This window comes from Uloborus diversus, chromosome 5 (assembly GCF_026930045.1).
Source record: "Uloborus diversus isolate 005 chromosome 5, Udiv.v.3.1, whole genome shotgun sequence".
Classification (NCBI taxonomy): domain Eukaryota; kingdom Metazoa; phylum Arthropoda; class Arachnida; order Araneae; family Uloboridae; genus Uloborus; species Uloborus diversus.
In genome coordinates this window covers 49,458,809-49,483,248 of record NC_072735.1, presented here as the reverse complement: position 1 = coordinate 49,483,248, position 24,440 = coordinate 49,458,809, and the positions used below count along the sequence as shown (strand labels likewise).

General features: G+C 31.3%; 1 protein-coding gene across 1 annotated transcript in view; it reads left to right on the top strand.

Annotated features, from left to right (window-relative positions):
- The window catches only part of LOC129221911 (cell adhesion molecule DSCAM-like), a 301,931-nt gene that overhangs the window by 229,403 nt on the left and 48,088 nt on the right, over nucleotides 1–24,440 (top strand). The window contains exons 12-15 of the mRNA XM_054856287.1: nucleotides 10,258–10,501; nucleotides 16,447–16,545; nucleotides 18,786–18,971; nucleotides 21,316–21,609. Coding sequence (XP_054712262.1) covers nucleotides 10,258–10,501; nucleotides 16,447–16,545; nucleotides 18,786–18,971; nucleotides 21,316–21,609 — 823 coding nt within the window. The remainder of the gene's footprint in view (nucleotides 1–10,257; nucleotides 10,502–16,446; nucleotides 16,546–18,785; nucleotides 18,972–21,315; nucleotides 21,610–24,440) is intronic.

The following is a 24,440-nucleotide window of genomic DNA, read 5'->3' as shown; positions in this document are numbered from 1 at the left end:
GATACTGCTTTTGATCTCCCCACGACAGTATATGCTTTAAAACATGAGTTTTAAACACTTAACTTCAACCATTACGCACAGTAGAAATGAAGAACGGCATTTCCTAAACTTACATAATTTTCCTCGTGTTTTTTTTTTTTTTTTTTTTTTTTCTTTTTTTTTTTTTTTTTTTTTTTTTTTTTTTTGATAAATACATCGATGACATCAGCTAAAACTTGAAAAAAATCTAAAAAAGTTTAAAAAATGCAACTCATTTAGATATTTACATAATGCATCTCATTAATTAATCTTTTGAAAATTATTCTTTGAAAAAACATATAATTGTTTTATTTTTCATATCTATGTTTCTTAAATTAAAAACGTATTTTAAAAAAATGCAAAAGACTAACAATAGGAGCCCTAGTTTTTTATACTTTGATGTTCTTAAATGTTTTACTTGATAATATATGTGCACTTTAATTTACATTTAACTTATTTAGTTTAGAAAAACTTCAACCGTGTAATAATAAAAAAAAAAGAAATCATATGCATTTTATTGTACAAACTTTTATTTTATCAGTACCATCTCTTCTAATGATAAATTCGTTTATTGCTATGAAAAATGCCTTTTTCGGCGTACTCCCTGATGTGCGACATCTTTTTTCACCCTTGATTCGTTTTTGATGGTGTGTTAAAAGTGCTCGTGGTGGAAGCAAGCATCTAGGAAGTTACGCTTTAAGTATGTCCCGAGAATGTTTCGTTCGATACTTGCAAATCGATTGAGACGCTCCATCAGTTCGATGTTTTGTTGGTAATGTCTGGAAATATCTAACAGATGAAGGGAATATAAAATCGATCTTTTATTTTTACAAGGAGGAAAAGGAAATGATGGTATAAAATGCAGGAAGCATATTGAATTTTTATAAAAGCTGTACATCAAAAAGAATCACGGTTAGATTTGACAAGACGAGTGGAAGGCCTTCAAGGTATATGGAATCCAAAAATAATAGTGCATAAGTAATGCGTTTTTCAATATCAAGTTGGAAGGAGTTCTCTGTTATGCAACAATAATCACTATTGGGCATTACTGTAAAATAATTGTGCATGTTATTTTACAAAACAGTAAACTTCCGATTAGCCGGTGGCACAGTAAGCACGGATAAGCGAAAACCGCGGATAATCCGAATAATAGGTAAAAAATTATTCAGTGCATACAATAGCTAGAAAAAATATGAAAAACACTCACAAATGCATTTAAATTATAGCTAAATAGTGGTACCCGCACGGCTTTGTCCGTAATAGAAAATTAAAAGGTCTTATGGTTCGCCTGTATATTTACAAATAATGTATGGTGAATTATCTCACCAATTGGATTGTGCCCATGTTACGGTTCCACGTTATGATAATTTCATAATTTACTCGTCCATCTTATGATAATTTTGTTCTTAAAGTTGGAATAGAAAACGAACCACATCGAATTTTCAAAAAATCGCTTCTAAGTGCACACCTCCATGCTACAAACCAACTTTGTGCCAAATTTAATGAAAATTGGCCGAACGATCTAGGCGCTATGCGTGTCACAGAGATCCTGACAGACAGATATCCGGACAGAGAGAGATCCTGACAGACAGCGAGAGATCCAGACAGAGAGATTTTCAGCTTTATTATTAGTAAAGAAAACGTTAACATGCAAAGGTTAGCAAGTCCGGCTAACAGTTAAACTTTTTTTTTTTTAGTGTTGCGTTACTTAATGCTCTTAAATAATTTTCTTGAAACAAATTAATCATAAAATTTTCTTCCGAGAAACTGGTTTCACTACTTATTTTTCTTTCTCGAGGATCCAGGGAGAGGCTATGCCCACTCTCCCTTTCTATGGGCCCCCGTGACCTCAATGGTCTAAGTCCGAGCCCGATGCAATGAAATTCTTCAAACGGAGATAAGGAATTCGTTATGACGTCATGACGTAGCAGAATGCTACCCATTGTTTTCCTGAAATAGGGCTGGAATTCTAGGGCTTGGTTTCCCGGAAAAGGTTAGGTTCGGCCAAAAATTGGGAAGGGGAGAGAACGCGACTTTTATCAAACAGGTGTGAAAATCTGGTACAAAGGTAAAATAAGTGTTAATAAAATGCATTTTTCTACATTCAGTAAATCATCACGATAAAAAGGGGAAGCTGCTGTACTCACGGACGGTTGTACCTACGGACGTTGGAATTACAGGTATCGTCGAGAGGGATCCTAATTGGGTTTCAACGTGTGTGTCACTCTCGAATACCCCAGAAAGTTTCAACGCCATTAAACGAACATTTAAGATTCTATGACATGTTTTAGGTTTTAGTAGGATCTAAGTAAAAAAAACCATGAACAATTTCTTTTTTTACTCCGTCGTGGATTGTATTATTCATTTTTGTTGTAGGTACCATGATTCTATGTATTTTTAATGTTTTGTTTCTGATTTTTAATGTTGTAAAACAGTGGTCCTGTCCATGTGACTGCCTTGCAAAACCAAAATGGCATACCTTTGTACCTAAGGACACACAACCATGTGTACCCACGGACAGCAATTTTTAGTCTCCTTATGTCACACCTGATTCTTCTTACAATGTGAAGTACCTCAAAAAGGTGCCTTGTCATCAACGTCCAAAATTTGCTTGTAACAATGATGATGAATTTGATTTACGACTTAAAGATAAAGTGTTGAAGTAACCCCCACACCTGTTGTAGGATCTACAGACGGTCAAACTCACCTGTTTCGATATAAAGTCGACTTTTCTAGATTTTTGTTAGTTTAATCTAAACTGAGTTTTTTTTTTTTTTTTTTTTTGTAATGGGTTAATTTAGTTTAAAGGTTTCAATTTGCATATAAATTGAAGTTTATTACCTAAGTACATAGAGAGTCATACTATTATAAATCTAGTTTTTTTTTTGCTTAAAAACATATCAATTGTTAATAACATCATCAACTCTCTTAAGACTTGTAACTTTTTTAAAGAGTTCACTGACGTTAGAAATTAAGGAAAATTTTTAAAAAATTGAAAAAAAACCTTCGATTAATTTTCAAAATTTAATTTCTGTTTTTCAATGGATGTTTGAAGTATTTCAATATAAAATGACTTATGAAAATGCAGTATAAATTGAGTATTAAATTAGTTCCTCAGACCTGTTTCTATATTATTGTTTTATATGTCCATGGATACAAATACTATCCGCAGGATGAACGTGTTGCTGTATCCACGGACAAAAAAGATGGTTTTTAAGATTTTTTTTTTTTGAGGTTGAAAGCTTTGAGATTTTCACCTGATAAAAATTTCCATATTAGATGATAAGTTGCAAATTCTGCCAGAAAATTTTTCCGATCGATTATCCATTCCCAGAGACCACCAAAAATTGAAAAATAAATTTTTTCCGTGGTTGCAGCAGCTTTCCTACAATATGTAAAAGACACGCGGATTCTCCGTCCGTCGATAATCGGGAGTTCACTGCAGTTAACGTGGTGTACTTTTGGAAAGCATTCTGTTGAAGTTTTTTTTCCAGAATTGACGGCAAAAAAGCTCAACGCTTTGTTTTTTTTCTTTTGCATCAAAACCTAGATGAGAGGGGGGGGGGGGGGTTCTCTTAACTATGACTACAATAGCATCTCTAAAATTTCGAACATTAATATTCTAGCATACAAAGACCAAAAAGCGAATAAAAATTGCATTAATTGAATGTAGTTTCAGACATAGTTTCAGCTTCTTACCCCTCTCCTTAACTAACAAATTACTCAAGCATAAATCTCCAGATGAATGCTGAAGGGTTTGATGCCGGTGAGATAATTTGTTTCTATTTTTATAATAATCATCTAGTTTTTGAATCTGTAAAATAGAGGGCAGTGAAAACTTGCAAACGCGCTGTACTATTGCTGACTTCGTAAGTTTGTTAGCAGCAACACAAGGCATAAAATATCACTAAAATATTCCATGTAAAGTAGTTTAAGTATATCAAGACGTACTGAACAAAACTTAATTAAAAAAGCAATCAATTAAAAGTTAAAACAGGAGAAAATTGCATTACAAATCGATCAAATCATTTTAGGCGATATCGTGCATTTTAACGGCTTGTATCCGACTTTGAAAAAAGAAGCATGATTTAAGTAATGCTTTTGTCAAAGAAATTAACACTGACGCCAAGGCGAATTAATAGTTAGAAATAGACGAACATTTTGGGAACAATACACTATAGAAAAATGAAGCAACTTGTGCTATGAAAGTGACTTTTCTAAGGTACAAAGGAAAATACATAGGATTTATTTAAAATCTGAAAATTGTTGATCTTTTTTCTCATTCACTATGTGATACACAAACAGCACTTAATTGAGAAAATGTTAGGAAGAAGACTATATTACACTATTATTGACCGGTCTCCTTTTTCGGGATTTTTTTACGTTATATCTGGATTTAAGAAGTATTTTTAACATGAAAAGAAGATCCAATACGCATTAAAATACCAAACTTCTCTTACTTCAAAAGTGCTTCAATTATTTTAACACTTCTGATACGAAAGAAAGTTTTAGATTTTCACAGTCTAGTAATTACCGCGCCTTTGTTACAATTTTAAATGCTTTTCTTACTCTTCAAAAAAGAAAAAGTGTAACTCAATTTTAACGCAACAGTTTCCTTTAAACTTTCTCCAAAACAAGCAAAAGCGGTTTACCCCCAAGGTATTTCACACACTGTAAAAAGTTAAATGACGTTTGGGGAAGAAACTATCCATTTACTGTCTTGAATTTACAGCGATATTTAATTTTCCTAATGGAGCAAATTTATTACGAGCAGAATTAAAGCAGATTTATTGTTTAATTTTTGCTTACCAAAGTAAATGGGCTTAAACACGAGCAAGCTCATCCATATGTAATTGGCAGTATAATCAGATCATCATTAACAAATTCGACTACAAGTGGCAATTTACTAGCATATTCCTTTCTTTCAAAAGGCTCGAAATTATATTTCGTTCTTATTTGCCAGAGCAGTTTAGAATATTCCTCCCTTCATTATATGCTCTCTCTCCCGTAGAAACGGTCTTGTTCTATAAAAGAACAAAAAAAAAAAAAAAAATACAAAAGAAGAAACTTCAGATTTCGAAGATAGCTCTGCTGACAAGACTCGCTAACGAGCATTAGTTCTTTAGGAAAGCCAGCGTTCTAGAAGCCAGCGCTGTAGACTCGTGCTCAATTTGCATTTCAGCTCCATTCCGTCAGCTGATTTCTACGTGCTCAGAAAAGAAATCGAAAGTGATATGGGAATTCTTTTGAAATGACAGAAAGAAGTGAAATAATTTTTTTAAATATATTTTTCGGGTTTTTTTTTCTTTATCGTCTGGGATGTTTTGCATTTTCTCTCAAATTTAATTCTTTCGAAGAGTTGCACAATTATTATATTATTCCTCTTAAATGAGTTCAAGTTTTATATTTTTGAGAAATGTTTTATTAAATTCTGAGTTTATTCGTGATTACTTAAACTTTTCTGCTAGAGATTTTTTTTTTCATTTTATTGAAAATGCGAAAAGTTTTTTAATAAAGTCTGAAATAAATGACCATTAAAAACTATTTTGTCTTTTTTGAGAAAAAGTAAGAAGCACACTAACGCTCTTTGATTTTTAAGATCGGGACATTTTTTCTTTAAGAAAATGAAATCAATATTTTAATATTTTAGTCAGACTTTTTATTCCGCACTTTATTTCTATTTCTAGCTTCAAATATGAGTTTTATTATTTCAAACACCAAACATAAAAAATCAATATAACTATGTCGCTGATCTAAAAATATTAATATTTTGTCACTTGGGTTATTGTTACAACGTTTCTGTGCTTGTGCTCAGAAGCGTGCGTTAATTAGATGTGCGTCATTGATTAGTTTTTTTCGTACTGCTAGATATCCCCTTCTCTCCAAACGGTACGCAGCTTCACGTGGATCTGTAACCACAATTACTAATAAAAATACTGCTAAACAAAATTTTGGTTAAAGTATTAGTTTTATTAAAACGGGAAAGTTAGGTCTATTTGTTTTTTAGGCCAAAGAAAGTTCTTCTTGTTATAGTTTCTTCTGATTTTATTCACAATTTTATATTTTCCGCCGTGAATAGTATAAATTGTCATTTTCCAGTTATAAATTGTTCTCTTTTACTAATAAAAGCAATAATCAAAACCCAGTGGTTTTAAAGAGATGCGACTGATTCGACAAGTTCATTGCATTTTTGAATTATTATTTCTGACTATCATTACATTTCCGTGCGATTTAGACTAATCTTTCTTTTGTCTCAAAAGACAATGTATAGCATCGTCCATACCTCTCCTTATGCTCTAAGCCGAAATTACAAATACGGCTGAGCCAATTTAATACGGCCACGAATTAAGTTAATCCCAACCAATTTCGTTTTTCAATATCAATTACTTATTTACTTCCATTTTAAATGTCTTGCGATTTATCAGCGCCGAAATAAAAACATCCTGGTTAAACAAGGAATATTTTTGCTCATTAAATTAACAATATTAAACAGTATCGCATTTATGAAGTAGTTAAGCATCATTTGCTTCCATATTGCCTGATTTAATATTTTAAAAAATGTAAAAAAAATCGATAATGTATGTGCGTTTAAAGTTGTGCTTGGTTAGCACAAAGTTTTAAATACACCTTTTTACTTCCTTTTACAAAAAAGAAAGTATTGTATTCGCGAAAAAAATTGTCACTCAAAAATCGACCATAATTTTCATTTTACTCACCCCCGAATGAATGATGAGTTTTTTTTTTTTCGACTCGACCACCCGTGGAGAAGTGCCTAAGAACGTATAGACACGCTAAATATTCATTTTTACGATTCCCGAGTTAATTACAACGAGTTTTCTCGTGACGTCTGTATGTACGCATGTATGTATGTGCGTATGTGAGGATATGCGTATGTGCGTATGTATGTCGCATAACTCAAGAACGGTATGTCCTAGAAAGTTGAAATTTGGTACGTAGACTCCTAGTGGGATCTAATTGTGCACCTCCCTTTTTGACTGCATTCGGGTATTTCTAAAGGGGTCTTTTGCCCCTTTTTTCGGGGGGGGGGGGGGGAATCATTGTTAATTTCGATGTAAACTCAAGTGGTGTTATAATTTGACGGACACTAGGCGATATATCGCCAGTCTTTTGGTCGCCAGGTTTTGTCGCCAACTTGGCGACAAATTTGAAGATTTTTTTAAATTATTATTTTTTTTTTAAATATGATTTCAATTTAGCCGCTGTTGGTGCTATTTAGAGAGTAAACTATTAAATCACATTAAAATTGCCAGTAATGGGGAAATGACATTAAATTGGGGTAAAAGGAAGTCATGTGATGCACAAATCAACTCGTTTAATATTAGAGTAATATTATAACAGCAGTTTATCGGGAAAATGAAATATTATAAAAATATTCAACCTTGATGTTTTTTTACCAATTTAAATCAAGTTGTAGGTATTCTTCTGTAAACAACTGTGACAAAAGAAAACGTTTCTTTATTGATTATTCAAATTTAGAGTGCTTGTATTACTCGAAAATCCATTAACTGTATTTTCACCCTCAATATATCATTAGCTCTTAATACGTAAGCTACGTAAGCAGAAGGAATATCGTTATAACATGCGTAGCACAGTGCATGAAAGTACGAAACGAGTGTACTAATGCTGACGAAGTAATGCTGAATATTTACTATTCTACATACTAATTTACATAATAATTTACGTAGCTGTATTACATTTTGTATTCCAACGCTAAAACTATACAGCATTATAAACCAGTTTAGCTTTTGAATCATAGTTATTCAGTTATTTTTCCTAATATATAATCTAAGTTTAGGCCTTAACTTCACAAGCTGTTGGGATTGTCCCAAAGTTCAGATCGTCAGACTTCGGATTTCCGATGTTTAACTGTAAATATATATAGAGATGTAAATTTTTATTTCAATTCTATCTGTTTTTTTTTCTTTTTCAATTGTTTTGTGACATTGAAAATAAACTTTATTTGCTTACCGTGAAATGAAACAATTGCAACTTTATTAAACTGTCCCAAAATTGAGTCACATTTTAAATAATTGAGAAAAAGGGTTAAATGAAGTAATTCATTTATTTTCCAACATGTTTTATTCGGCAAGAGTTTTTTTTTTTTTTTCATATTTATGTTCTACATTGTTTTTTTCCCTCGCATGTATTGCCAGATTGCAAAAATGATATTTATTTTCAAAGTCGTTTTTAAAACATTTCTAGTTAGAAATAGCACTAAAATATTACGGTGTGAGAGAATTGAGGTACTGTCTTTCAAAACAACTATTTATGTTGCATATAAGTGCTATGATTTGTTTTTAGATAGTGTGTGTTACTATAAAAAAAAATAAATTTTGAAATAATTTAGATCATATGCAAAGTAAGGGAAAGCATCAGGATACTTAATAATTAATGCATTTGCTTTTGTCATTATTTAAACATTTAAAACCGATTATCTACTTTCGTTTAAAGAATATATATATTTTTTCATTTCCAAGTATGTTTTTTACAAAACTGTGTAACTTTTCTTTTTTCATGCTTTTAATCACTTAGTTTATAATATAATTTTAAAATCATATTTTACGATGAAATTCTATTTTCGCTGCATCAAAAGAGAAAATATGTCTTACATAGTCATGTAATATCATAAATAACAAGTAATGATTTTTTTTTCTAATTTATTGTCCCGCGTCTTTACCAGTACACGTGTTGTGAGAATTATTATATAAATAGGATTATAGACAGTCGGGAAAAATCGAGGGTGATAGAAGAGGGGGGAGGATCCAGATCCTCAGAACGACCCATTTGTATGCGTCACTTGACAAAAAGCCATACATTAAAATTTTCCGAATGTGTGCTAATATCCGGCATATAAATTTTGTTTGATTTTAAACTTGATGTAAAGAAACAATCCAATCATATTTTGGTCCTTTTTTTTTTTTTTTTTTCAAATTTACAACTCTGCATTCAAATTGTTGCCCGGTATAAAGCAAATTAAACTGACTAAAGCGCTTTAAAAACACATAATATAAATTTTTTTTACTGTTATTTAACTCATATACCAAGGGGGCGCGGCGAAACTTTCATGCCAAAAGCATACCAAACGTGACTAGAACAATTTCACACTCAATTTGCACTTCAGCTCCATTTCTTCAACTGATTTTGCAGAACGTGGCTTTAAACCGAAGTAGCAGAAAAATCCCTACTATATATCCTCGGGTGATATTCAAAGAACCTACATTGGGGCATTCATCTCCCAGCAAAGTCACCCTTTGCCAAAGTCTTTTATTTCATTTTTCCTTCCGTTTTCTTTTGCGATGTAGAAATGACAACGAGTGAAAAATGTGATTCCAAGCGTATATTTATATTTCCAGCTCTTCTGAAAAGTGTCAAATTCATTTTAATAGGATACTAGCCGCCATTGGCGATCAGAGAACTTGTCTTTTTATGCTTTTAAATACCAATAGTTACCATTGTCATTTAATTCAGTTTCTACATTACGCAAAGATCAAAAATTAAAGAAATGTAAAGTTGGTAATTAGCTTCATTATAAACTGAAAGTACATTTATTGCTTTGTAATGTCTGATAGTGACTGAAATTTTCTTGCGTTGAAAAATAAAATACATTTAAAAAAAAGAATAGTTTTAATTTGAACTTTGACGCCTTAAACTCAAACTATGTTTTTCGCAAATACAAATTGCGATGATACTATACTAGTTAAGTTACATGTCCCCCAGAATCGACATCATTTACATAATTTTTACCAAAATCTCTCGACTTTACATACTCTTCTTTTGACAAAAATCAGCATCCAGGATACAACAATCCTCCGCCATCATTTCCCTCTCTTTAGCGTTGGTGTCCATGTCGTCTGGTCCAGAGATCTCGAGCATGTCTCTCCTCCTGAGGGACGACGTGTGTGTGTAGGTGTGTATATAGGCGACAAGCACACACACGGACATATTCTTTAGAGAAATGCACATCCAGCATACAACAGCTAGCATCCAGTACACAGCATCTAGTATCCAGTCACCGTCATTCATTTGAACTTTGACGGCTTGAATATAAAACTATGTTTCTTGCAATCATGATTGCGAGTGAAGTCATGAGTAGAGACAAGAAACCAAACGAGTATGGTCCTATCGCAGTTCATGATTGCAAAAAACTTAATCTAAGTTCAAAATGTTAAAATTTAAATTATTATTCTAAACACAGTTTATATTATGATTTTATTTCAGCTTCAACCATCGTTTGTGGAGCAGGTTAGCTTCGTCGAGGGATACTACGTTGGATATAGAGAGCTTCCAAGTGGTGGACCATACGTTTACAAAACAGTGAAGATAGGACAGTCTCAAACAGATGCAAATTATACGCTAGTTGGACTCAAAAGAGGAACGCAGTACAGCATCGTTGTTCAAGCGTTCAATAGTCAAGGTGCAGGACCTCCTTCTGATGAAATCATTATTCAAACGGCTACAATAGGTAAATATTGCTTTGTTCTTGCAGAAATGTTTGTTAAATTTCTTTACGAGGAAATCATGATAGTGTAAAAATGAAAAAAAAAAAAGTCAAAATAAATTTCAATCGAAAAAGCATAGTAAATTATGTTTTTTTTACACATAAACTTTTGATTCCTTTTCCCCGTTATCAAAATATGAGGTATTTGCCAAAATGTTATAAAAACGAGTTTGATGAGAAATGGAAGACATCTTTCACACGTTTTGTAGTTTAGGTCCTGTTACATGCAGTCACGTGGCATGATTTCTCGTGGCACTTTCTATTTCTCGCCAAGTCTTTAAATTTGGTGATTTTTCTTAAATTTCGGTACATTTTAAGATATTTTATCTTAAAAACGGGGGGTACGAGGTCAAACAGGGTGCTTCATGAAATTTGACTCAAAATGCTTTTTCGATTGCTTTATTTCTTTTTCATTGCTAGGGGCTCCTTCCCCTGCTCGCTGATGCTCACCAACTCCGAAGATTGCTTCACAATCTTATTTAATTCTCAAAAATGTAAATCGTGGATCAGAAAAAATCAGATTAAAAACCGCGTTCCGAGTTACATTTCGAACAAAATGGAAATACCTCTCTCCCTCCTGTAAAAAAAAACTTAAGCAAAGAGTTCATAATTTGAGTAGAATCCTGCTCCCACACGAAGGCAAAGAACTTGATAGAAATATAGGGTAACGACCCCAGTAATTGACACTTCAAGTGTCTGTCTTTAAACTTACCTATGTTTTCCTTACTTAGAAAAAAAGGATATTCACTTGCAAATATTTTTGTAATAAAAAATGCACATCTGGGCATATATTTAGTTCACTAAAATTAAAAGTATTTGAATTGATATTTTTATAAAAATATATGTATAAAAAGTCACCAAAATCACCAGTAATTGGCACCTGATACCCCAGTGTATGACACCTTGTGATCCAGTAAGTGGCACATGTTAATAGAACTGGAAAATCACTTTATTTTTCACTTTTGAATTACATACAAGTTTTAGCATCATAAGAAATATAATTAATGTTAATTTAAAATAGGTAATTTTACATAAATTAATTTTAAATCACACATCTTGACTTTGAGAAAGTATTTTAGAGAAATAAAAATAAATTTGGAGTGTTGCATGGAAAAATAATATCGTTTCACTAGGCGGTATGAAGTTTCGATATTACGAATTACAGCTATTTCTATAGGTATAGAACATTGACCCGATGATTCTAAGGGAGCATGAAAAATGAACCGATTCTCCCCAGTCGCAATATCGGACTGATGGTCAAACATATTTTTTTTCTTGAAAAATTAACAGTGTATTCTGTAGGATTCAAATCAATAGTAGAACCCATATAATATAGTTGCTGCAAAAGTATTAGTGACATATTGCACAACACATTAGTGTTTATAGGCACATGTACCAATTACTGGAGACTAACAAAACTGAAGCACCACTAAATGGCATCCATCCTCATTTCAAAAATCCAAAAAGGGACAAAAATGCATTTCTACCCACTCAAAGCGATACCTTTCAGCTGAACAAAACTTTAAACATCAAAAATTTAAAATATATTTTAAGTCAGATTTTAATGGATTGATGTGCATGCTTCCCTTAAGCTAGAGAAGAAGCTTTTGCAACAAAAATAGCTGATTTGACACAAGCCACAATTGTTTCTCTTTCCTATGCACTGCTACCATTTAGTAACATGAATTGAAGTTATAATCTTTAAAATAAATGTACATTCAGTAGCTATATAGCCTTCTACTTATAAAAGATTGGATACAAATCTTGTTTTAGGACTTTTTTGTTTTAAAAAGTATTAACATTTTGAAATCGTGTAATAAAATGATTTAAATATAAACAAATTATTCCTTTATTTAAATTACTTGAAAATTTCCCGGAATTTTCAAAATTTCTTTAACAAAGATCCCAGTTTATTCTATTGCATAAATCCAGTTTCTTCCTTCCTGTCCTCGCATCTCGTTTGCCGAGCATGTGGGTGTGTTTTTTACTGGTTGCGATTTTGGGAATCCTTTTAGTGCTAAACTTTCGATGCACTCGTCAGTTGTAAGATACTTACTTTATATTTGCCGATTTCTAAACAATATCCAGCTTACTTTTATATTCAGAACATTTTTTTTCTTTTCCAGTAACTGCAACATTTTTTTTTTTCTTTTTCAAATCTTGGAACAGAAAGGCGCAAGTTACGTCGTATTGGTATGATTTTCAACTGCTAGTTTCTTTGTCGCTTCGCAAACCATTATTTACAGAACTGTCCTTTACTGCTGATAAATGAAATGGATCGAAACGTCTTATGCAGTGTAGAGTTAACTGCGACAATGGGCTATGTGATTTATCACGCGACCTAACCACAGAACTATTTTTCTTCTCGGCAAACAAAAACATGCTTTGTAAGTAAAGTATGTGGCTCCATCTATAGAGGAAATGATAAAACTTTTTCCGGAAAGTTAAAAATAAAGTTTAAATAAATAGTATGTGTATATGTACTAGTTGTACTACTAACACTGTACACTAGAGACAACAGGTTTAAATTTTTGATCACGTAGATCAGCACTTTTTTCCCTCAAACATTTTTGGTTCTGTTATAAACCATCATGTAACTCTCGTTTAGTAATGCTGTTTTTCTAGTAAAAGCGTCATACAGAAGATCAACTGTCATCCAAAAATAAAATAGTTTAACTTTTTCGAAAAAAAGATTAAATAAAAAAAGAAATTGCTAAACAGCTGCATAACGAAAAACAGCAAGAATTGCATTGCATGCGCCAATGCACTAGTTCAAGCTGTTTTAACTTAAGCTGTGTGTACAATTTTTTTTTTTTTTTTTTTTTTTTTTATTATTTAGTCAAGAGTCACACTTGTGTTTAAAACTCTTATGAGACCTGTTAAATAGCTTTCTAGGATACAAACACATTTAAAATCTTTATAGCTTTTTTTTTTTTTTTTCATGATTTGGCTTGGTATTAAAAAAAATGCCTGCTGAGTTTCAGACTCTGACTCTAACAGATTTTTAACCGGCATAAGTACAAAGAAACTTTTTCAATATGGATATAAATAAAGAAGAATTAATAGAGATCAATAAATATTTCTGAAACTAAAATGCTGCATAAATCTGTATTATAAATAATAAAGATTTATGCAAAAATCTTTTTTATAACGTAAGAAATAAATAAATAAATTATCTGCAAAAATCATTAGTATAAATTAATCTTTATTATAAATAAAGATTATCCTTGTAGAATAAAAAAAATAGTCGATGATTCCTTCGAATAACTTATTTAATAGAAACCCGATAAAAAAATTAGTACGTTTTGAAACCTGATATGGTTGAATAACTGTTCATAATTTTATAAGCAGTGTTAATAAACGTCTGATGCACGGTCTAATAAATTGTAAGTTTCGTGAAATTGATTAAATCTCTCCTTGATTTTTACATTAACTTCTTCGCGTAAAACTAATCTAAGTACAACTTTTAGTTGCTGCATGAAAATTAGAGAAGACGCCAGACATGTTCAACAAAATCGTTCTCTATGACAGTATTTCGGGCACAGCATACTTAATATTACACCTCAAGTGAACCTTAGAAATCTAACTACAAATGGATAGGTAACTTATGCAGTTGAAAAATATGATTTAGTGAGCGGAAAGAAACTCATCTCGAGGTTTGAATCGATTCACCAAAAAAAAAGGTGGTTTGAAGCCAAATTGCACTTTTTTCAGTTAAAAATTGAATATTTGGGGGGCTACGTCCCCCCTCTTTGTTCTTCCCCCTCTCCCCTATGTACTGCAATGTCAGCTCTGATAAAATATCTGTATGCAATTGATTGCAAGTTCTATGAAACGCTGATTAAAAGCATTTATGTTTCGACATGAAAGCTACTTTTATTCTTCAAGCAGTTTCCCCACTTTTTTCATTTGTAGCTTTTATCAACTAAGCCCAGTTTCCCTTTTGTTTTAATTAATTACAGATGTCACAACGAAATATGAAAAAGGTGTATACGCAAAAGATATTTTAAGAATCTTTGTCAAACTAATTGTCTACACATTTCACGGCTTACTGATTCAAATATGATAATAATAAACAATCGTTGCCAGTTTAAGAATTTTCTATACGACTTCAAATGCTGCAGATAATTTATAATTTATCTTAAACTAATTATTTAATGAACCTAAATTTCGCATTTAGCGCTCTGATAACACGAACCATTATTTGTGTATTGATTTTTTGAATTATGCGAGAATCCTTCTAAAATATTTCACTTCAATAATCCGAAACAGAATATGTTCCTCCATCTAAAAGAAACAACAGAACGCCTGGGAAGAGAAAGTGATTGATGCAGAAAATAATTATAACGTAATTAAATAGTTTCTGCATACTAAATTTCTCTATGCCAATGTATTGCAGAGTAAGCTTTGAGCAACGTGACTTTATTTTGACAGCGGCATGTTACAGTTAAAAGCAGGTTTCCAATGACTGCCAATTACTTGGCTTTTATATGAAAAATGCCATTTTTTCCTCTTTGCAGCAACATCAATGTCAGCTAATTACTGTGGATCACATTTTGGAGAGATTTTATGACTTTTTTAACATTAAAGGCTGAGTATAATATTACTTATTAAGAGTTTATGTCTCCATTAGGAATTCATGCCTTTTATTTTAACGGTTTAAAGCTTATTTTGAAACTGCAGTTAAGTTAGTTTCGAGGTTTTATTAATTAGTGAATTTTAGTAAAAGTAATTTTGCTTAATATTCATCAATAACGATTAACCATTAGGCTAAAATAAATGCTTTATTGGTTTTTCAGAACTTAAGAATCATAAACATTAACTGTTTTCTATTTTCTTCTTTTTTTCTTTGAGTTGTATTATATTCATATCTTTACGATTTTCTAATTCCATGTAGCTTTCCCCATTTTTTTGGGGGAACTCAAGTCTTAAGACTATTACTAGTTTCTAAACCATGGAAGATTTTAACTATTAATATGTTTGGTTTGCAGTAAATATTATCAGTCCTAACATATTTAATTACTTAATGAAGAAGATTTCTCAAAATAAATAAATAAAGTGCAGTTTATTATTTCTCACATTATTTTTATTTCAGCAGTTTCATGGCAATTTTCTGTACTAAGGTTGCTTTACGATAGCAATTTAAACAGTTAGGAATTATTATGATACTAAATAAAACTAGAATATTGTTTGAAAAGTTTGTTTGTCTATTTTTAATTTTACAAAAAAAAAAAAAAAAACAGCAGCATTAAACATGGCTAGTTGTATAAACCAATAAATATTGAAATTTCTTTCTAGAAGCTATTTATTGAATGTTGATTTAAAGTTGTTTAAATCTCTCATGATACAATGTAACATTATGCACAACACAATAAAGTATACATTGACATACTGTGATGCTTTATAGAAAAAATAGGGTATTTTGAACGATTAAGAAAATTTGTTTTGTGCCCTCAAAGTTGCTGTATTTTAGCTAAAATAATTTATTTTGCATTGCATTTCTCACGTAGTTCAAAATTACCCAAAAGGTTAGAATTGCTTTGAACTAGATAGTTATTTCATTTAAAAAGTTTTTTTTTTTTTTTTTTTTTTTTTCAATAACTGCAATGTAATTTATACAAAAGGTACAACCATCATGGAAACACAAATGGGTAAATAGAAACATAGATAGTATGTATCAAAGTTTCCATAAATAGCATCCTGTAAGAAACATATTTTTTACCAGTAAATATCTTTAGTTCGTTAAATACATTTGTCTATTCATAGAAATATATTGTGTTTAATTTCTACACACATTTTTCCATAGTGCAATATCATAAATGATGGTTACTTTTATTATGTAGTTTAAGTAATTATGCATATTTTTAAAGCACACTTATTTCTTATCTGTTTACCTCTTTTTTTTTCAGATCCTCCTTCTTCACCATTATTAAAAGTAATTGACACATCCGCCACGTCAATAAGTATTAATTGGGAGGCAAAGTCTTCAAGTGAAAGGCCTGTTACAGGTAAAATTTCGTTTTTCTTTCATTTTAAAATGTAAAGTATGTATTTACATGTGTAATGTAAATACATACAAAATGTATTTACATAGGGTAGATTACTAAAATATGAAGTTGTTAAATGTGTGTTTTAAACGTAGAATACTTTGTTAACAGAAATATAACTGACATGACAAATGAAATGCTAATCTCTAAATACAAAGCTAAAGACAATAAAACAACAGTTAAAATACACAGATTTCAAGAAGTTCAGAAGCGTGTTTTAGGTTTAAAAGGAAAAAATATGGTATCTCTCAAATCAAAGATCACAACCGTACAAATGAAAATACTTTAGCTTTTTATTGAAACAGAGGTTCCTTGTAACTCAGAAGTATGCGTCTAAAATTTTTATTTTTTATTTGCGATATTGTGCAGTTTTTTGAAGTACACTGCCGTGGGCATGTAAAAGGCAGTAACTGCACATTTTTCATTTTTCCTTTTATTAGCATTTTTGTCATCTATTGTATGTTAGCTTTATTGTACAAGTTTGCTTTCTTGGTTTCCACTGAAAAAAAAGGCTCGAAAAAAAAAAGTCTAATTCCAACATTTTCCTATTGTTAGTATTGAATCCAACACACATTTCTTCAAATATCTCGAAAACTCATTTCTGCAGATACTATTGTTTACCTGCAAACGGAAGTACACATCTGTAATGTTTTTTTAAAATAAAAATACCTACTGCACAAACCATAAATATATTTTTCATTTTATTTCGCCTTGTAAATTCATTCCGGATTTCCCCTAAACTGTAAAACAAAACAAAATAGTAGTTACAAATAAAGTTTTTTTTTTTTTTTTTTTTTTTTTTTTTTTTTTTTTTTTTTTTTTGCGCTCGCGCATCCTTTGTTTTAAGTTATAAAATGTATCACGTTTATTTCCGAAAAATCGAATCGCTGATTTAATTACATCAGGAAATTTTGAAAGAAGTGTTATTTAACTACAAAGCAAGTATTGACTATAGCACTTGAACAGTTTCAGTATCATTAGGGCTAAAAATGCTGATATAGACAGCTAGTTTTCTAATGATGGAAACTCATTTTAAAAGCCGACTTGTCTTGATCTAATCAGCATTTAGCGTTCTGGCATTCAAATTTTCGTTTAGAGGACATTAAATAGACTAACTAGATTATGAGCACTTGCTAAATGCAAAATGAAACGGCGTCATAAGAGATGAATTGCAATAAAAACTTCATACTTTACAATATTGAATATTTTTTAAAAAACATATTACTTTTTAGTATTTTTTTCCTAGTAGTTGCAGTATACGCATTAAAGAAATAATTAAAGAATAAATTTTTATAATAGAAAAATATTCTTAAAAATTTGAAAACATTGCTAAAAGTTATGTTTTCAAAATGTTATCATTATTTTCTTTCATTTTTTCATTCATTAGTGTGAAAATGAATTCTTAAAAGTTTTGCAATATATTTTCGTCAATAGATGGCAGCACAACTTGAAGAGTTTGCTGACTTCTAGACTGAATGAAGGATAAGTTTTTTTATCGTATCTTGACAGTCTGCTGGCAGGAAAGTATCTTTTACAGCGTTTTTAGTACGCGTTTAGTTGACGGTTTATTCATTTATTTTTTATCTTATATTTACAGTATAACCTCGATTTAACTATAGTCAAGAAACAGGAAAAAATTATCGTTAAATGAAGGAAATGGTTAATTCGTGGAGCATAGACATTCAATGCAATCAAATCCGGACCAGTGTAATGTATCCTTAAATTGAGGAAATCGTTTAATCGGGTATCGTTAAATCGTAGTTATACTACATAAATATATTTTTTTAAATATGTTTTTTCATAGTAATGTTTCATTTTATTTTACATTTTTTAGTGTTTTTTTTTTTTTTTTTTTTTTTTTTTTATTGATTTATTACTTTTCTTTTATCAACTTATTGGGGTTTTACTCATTTTAGTTTGGCCGCAAAATTTATAAGCTTAATCATCTTGTTCAACTTTACTTGGTTCGCATCTCTTGATCAACAAGCTGACGTATAAGTTAGGCTACATGAACACTTTTTTTTTACAATTGGTATTCTTTTTCACAATTGGCACTAGTATTGGTATTGCTGGATTTTAAACTAAAACGGTCCATCGAATTCTGCATTAAAAAAGTCGATTGACTTAATTTCACAAAACAATAGCATGCAAATTATATTCAGTAATAAAATATCAACCATTTTTTCTGCATTTCTCTCCAGGATATATATTAACTTATAAAGGAACTTCTGGACAATGGCATGAAATTCGTCTTCCAGCTTCTCGACAAAGTTTTGTCCTTGAGAATCTCCAATGTGGTACAGCATATCAGATAGTTTTGACAGCATTCAATAGCGTTGGACATGGGGAGCCTAGTGAAATGTTGCAAGTTACTACAAACGGAAGAGGTAGTAGTTCGAGAAACATGTTTTGAACAGTGTTTTTCTCATAATATATGGTCATTTCTTTTATAATTAATATAGGGTTACGCATGAGGCACGTTTACACAGTGCCCTTTTTTCAAAACGAATTATAACTGGAGAACCAACAGTCATAACAGATTGATGCTGTTCCCAAACAAATATTCTCACAAGTTTTTGAGCATCAGTCGAGCTTCGGTCTAGCATCCAGAAAGAATAATCTGGGTTTTTTTTTTTTTTTTTTTACAAAGTTGAGTAAATTTTGTGTTCAACGTTTTGAAACTTATTGCGAATAAATAATACTTAGTTAAGAAATAAGAAAGATAGAAAAAATAGCAGAATTTTATCCATTTTTGAGAATTGTACTTGTATAAACTGAAATGTTATTAAATTCTTTTACATGTTAAAAATAATTCCAAACTTGGCGATGGGGCAAGTTTACGCATTGACGTCGGAGCACCTTTACGCACGTTCTTACTGTGTCTTACTTAAACATGCCCCCGACACTTTTTTCGCTTTAAACTGTCTCAAACCTTTTTAGTATGAGGCTATTTAGGGTTGAAAATTGCCATTTAATTTTTAATAAAGTTACACATTCGTATCTTATAGCTTATAATCATGTAGTGTTGTCTTCCTGCCAATTGAGCTTTAACTTTAAACACTATTCAATCTGTAATAAATTTGCTTTATTTTAACAATGGTAAGACATTGTGTTCAAAACACTAACAGAACCACGTTAGGTGTCAAAATGAATATGTGTTAACGTGCCTCGTGTCCAGGGCAAGTTTACGCAACCGACTTTCTTGCACTCAAAAATAATTTTTTTAACGGTTGAAAACATAAACTGAGCAGCAACTGAATATACCCATTCTGACTCCATTAACTGCTTCAGAAAACCTCAATGTCAAAAATGTCCTAAGTTGAAACATAAAAACTAGAAAATTCATTAAAAAAAATCCTTGCAAACGTACTCCGGTCTACCTTATTTACCTATAACAGACATTTTTCTATTATGATTGGTAGTAATGTTTACACAAACTATTATAGTTTATTTTTAATTGATAAACAATTACTGTCTAAAACTAAACGTATACTCTATTGTTAAATTAAATGCAGCATCAATTTATTGAATACCTAATGCAATATGAATGAACATGGTTGAAATTAATTTCCTTGCTTCAGAAGTGTAAGTTTGAAAAATACGTTTTAAATAGTGAGTTTTTCTCATAGTATATGTTTATCTCTTTTATAATTAACATACCTACGTACAAATAACGAACACTTTTCTATTATGATTGTAAGTAACGTTTGCACAAATTGTTATATATTTTTATCAAATAATAACCATTAATTGTCTGAAACTAAACGTACACTCTATTAATAAATTCAAAACAGCATAAATTAATTAAACACCTCTTGTAGTATGAATCAGCTGGTGCAAAACCGTGAACTGTATTAATCCACCTGCAGAGCCACCTATCGGGCCACTTTGTAACTATGTTTTCATACATTTAGTTGCTTCCAGTCAGGAAATAGTTACCTCCGAATATCAAGGAATATGATAATGCACGCCATCTTAAAAAAAATTACTCATTTAAAATGCATTTTTTGAGAGTAATTTTTACTTATTTAATATTAGTCTTGATTGTACCTAAAATGTTTAGTTCGATTAGTCTAGCAAAGGCAGAGCAAAGTGAATGGGGAAAAATAAAACCGTACATAATTCATTTGTTATTCTTATTTCTTTTCGGTAGTAATTCATTTGTTCTGTAGTTAATAAATCCATTCAGTAACTGGATTATGCATTAATTCACCTATTTTCTTAAACATTTTCTAACTGAATAACATATTTAACTAATCATTAAATAGTTTACTTACTGATTCATTCATTATTTAATTTATGTATGTATATACTAAATTAACTTTAAGTATTTTAAATAATCTAACAAATCTATTTCGTTAGGATTTTTTTCCAATTTTCAAATTGTTCCATGACTGATGCAAAATTGAAAATTATCCGTTTTTATTTGATAAAAACAGTTTATCGTAAAAAATGCAAAAGAAATGTTCAATACAAGTTACTATTTCAAAATATTATTCATTCTTCTCTCTATATGACAGTAATTTTCACCCGTTCAGAAATACAAATTATTTTAACTCTTTCAAACTGCCCCGCATCCTTACAGTGTTTCGTGTTATGCTATTTTTTTTAGACTTGAATAATTAGCTCACTTCGATAATATCATTAAAAAACAATTTAAAATACTAAATAAATTTCAATCCAAGTTATTATCACACAGAAGCAACTACGTTTTTTTATCCGTTTTTTCAGCCCCCGTAGCTCCAGACAAATCGGAATTCCTCCGAAGCAACACAACCTCTGTTCAGCTGAATCTCCGAAACTGGCTGGACGACGGATGCCCGATATCCCATCTTGTTATCCAGTATAAGCCTCAGGGACAGAAAGAGTGGATACTTGTGTCTAACCATATCCTAACGGATCAAGAGATTCTCATGATCGCTGACTTAAGTCCTGGTACTTGGCACGACCTCATGGTTACAGCACACAGCGATGCTGGCTCCACTGATGCAGAATATCGATTCGCTACTCTCACATTAACTGGAGGTAATCTCAGTGCTCTCGAAGTACTTGCAGGCTTATTCGTGCAGTAATTAATTCATTATAATTAAGCTATAATTATAATCAAATGCTTCTAATTCAGTCGTGAATCAATGTTTGGAATCTTGATTACAGTAAGTAAGAGCAATATTTAAAGTTCATTAAAATTTTTACTACAATTGGGTTGATTTAAGGTAAAACACCAGTAGTGGTCACTTCTTGAGTAGTGAACACTTCAAGGTTAAAAATGCGCTAGCAGTAGCCACAGTGTACATTTTCAAACTGTAGGTCTACAATATTAATTGCCTCTCTTGAAACTCAATGAGCGTTTTACAGCCAAACGCTTTCTAACTCTTCCCAAGCTCGGAAAATACCAGAATTTCAATTTGTTAAATTTGTTGTCAATTTTTTCTCAAACCTCAAATTTGATCCAGCAGAGGCTACTTCAAAATCTGAACATTTCAGTACTAGCCATCTGACATTCTCCCATCCGAAGTATTTACATTACTTACTTTAAATTCAAATAACTGATGAATAAAATTGATTCAATGTGATAGTTACATTAAGTACCAGCAAAAAATCACATTATTATTGTTCATTTCTTTTTTCAAAGTACAAAAGTAAACTTGAAGTGGCCCTACTGAAGCACTGGCTACTACTGGTGTTTTACCTTTTATGTAGTACATTTTTTTCTGAAATAGTGGTCGAAAACATGAGTTGATTTTTCTCTCAATTTTGACTTATATTCCCTCTTAAAAAAAAAAAAAAAAAAAATGCTTTCATTTTCGCTGCTGACGTCACAAATGAGCAAATCGCTAAGGTTACCAGAAAAAAGTTTCAGAACATTGCCAAACTTTGCCAAATGAATATTTCATACCGCTAATAATTGATCGTAGTGAAAAATCACCAAAAAGCGATATCTTGTCAGAAGAAACAACCACGCGATCGGATTCAAGATGGCTGTCTTCACTTTTGACGTCACACAATGAAACATCTTGTTTTGAAATCTAACATTTTAAAGAAGTAATTAAAAACAGATTTTTGGGAAACAAAAAGCATTTTTGGCTCCATGTTTTTTTTTTTTTTGTCTAATCTATCAATTTCAGTCATCAAAAGTAGTAATTTTGACTGAAGGAAACACCCCTTTCATGCTGTGATAGATGCTCAATTAACAACAGAAAAACTCTGTCAAAGCTAGCATCAATACTACTATACAGTGAACTTGAGGTACAACTCGATCTATCTGAATTTGACGCGAAATTAGCATGATGCGAATTTTTCACAAAGTACCTCCTGAGAACCTCGAGATGGAAACTTGGCGTGGGAGAGCAAGGGAAGTATCGGCCTCGTTTGGTTTTTAAAGATTGACTACTTTCGTCCTGAAAAAGCTAAGGGATCCAAAAAGCACATCTTAAATGACTTGTAATTCTGATGCATCCAGGAAATCTCTACAAAAAGCGGAAATTTAATTTAACCGACATCACTCTTTCTTTTTCCCGCCAATTAACGAGCTGCTTAATAAGCGGGAGCTTTCATAACACTAAACCTGTTCTGATCAAATGCAAAGCACCAATCATTATTTTCATTCTTAATCATTACTGCTGTTGAGTACAATATTATGATGAAGTAGCGACACTTTATGATTATTTGCTGCGTGCTACATAAACAGTAATATACTTTACGTCTCGCAGTCTTTCTAATCATTAATTTCGTTCATTTATTATACTGAACAGCATTATGCTGAACAAGTCTTTTTTTCAATACACTGCTTCTTCATTACTGTTTTTAAGGAAATTATGATAAATAGTTAGGAAATGGTAAAAGGGAGTTTGAGTGGGGCTTATAGGTGTATAAAATAGTAAAATATGCGATGTTGTTGCTGCTAGACCTCTTTTGTTAGGGAAGTTAAATCAAGTCTATGACATCAGTGAGTCAGCATATCACGCACATAATACAAATCCACGTATAGATGTTCTTGATATAGTAAAACAACGGAGGATATGGTCCGGTGCAGCCCGAAAAGCTGTACACTTAGGACACCATGTGATAAACTTTTATTTTACCTTGATCGACGAACGTATTTCTCTTTAAATCTGCATATAAGGTTCATGGAATTATAGGTGGTATCCTTATAAAATGTATCATAATATAAATTCCGTAAAAAAAAATGTTTTTCAAATTCACTTTTGGTATATAGTTACATGGAATCTGCCTTATGAAATTAACAGTTGGTTGATGACTGCCGCGACGCCAGCAACTTTTGCTGTAAAATACGCTTTGGTGTCTGGGGTAAAAGCACCAAATGGGTTTGGTATTTTGTCACCTACGACTAAAATGATTAAGGAAAAATAATAAATGTAAGTGAGTAATAGAATTCAGCACTCCTGGATTAAAACCATATCTGTTTATAAGCTTAAAACAAAATATTAGGTAAGAATTTTAAGTTTGAAAAAGAAAAAGAAAAAATCCAGAAAACATTTATTTGCACGGCAGCCTCATATTATGGGGTAGCACAAAAACTACATTGAAAAATTAGTGTTTGCATTGCATAAACATGTTCTCTGAAAATAAAAAAAAATAAAAAGTTTCTGAAAAAAGAACACGCACTTAAAGTTAAAACAGAAGACATTACTACTTTAAAAAAATTTTTCCTCTTATAAGAACAGTATAATTTAATTACTGTGACATTGGAAAATAATAATAATAATAAGAAGAAGAAGAAGAAAAGTATTAATAATAATTTTAAAAAATAATAATGATGATAATAATACAGTAAAACAAGCAAAAACCTACTCTAATTGCATCTGCAGTTCAGACCCGTAGATGACGAAAGCGGG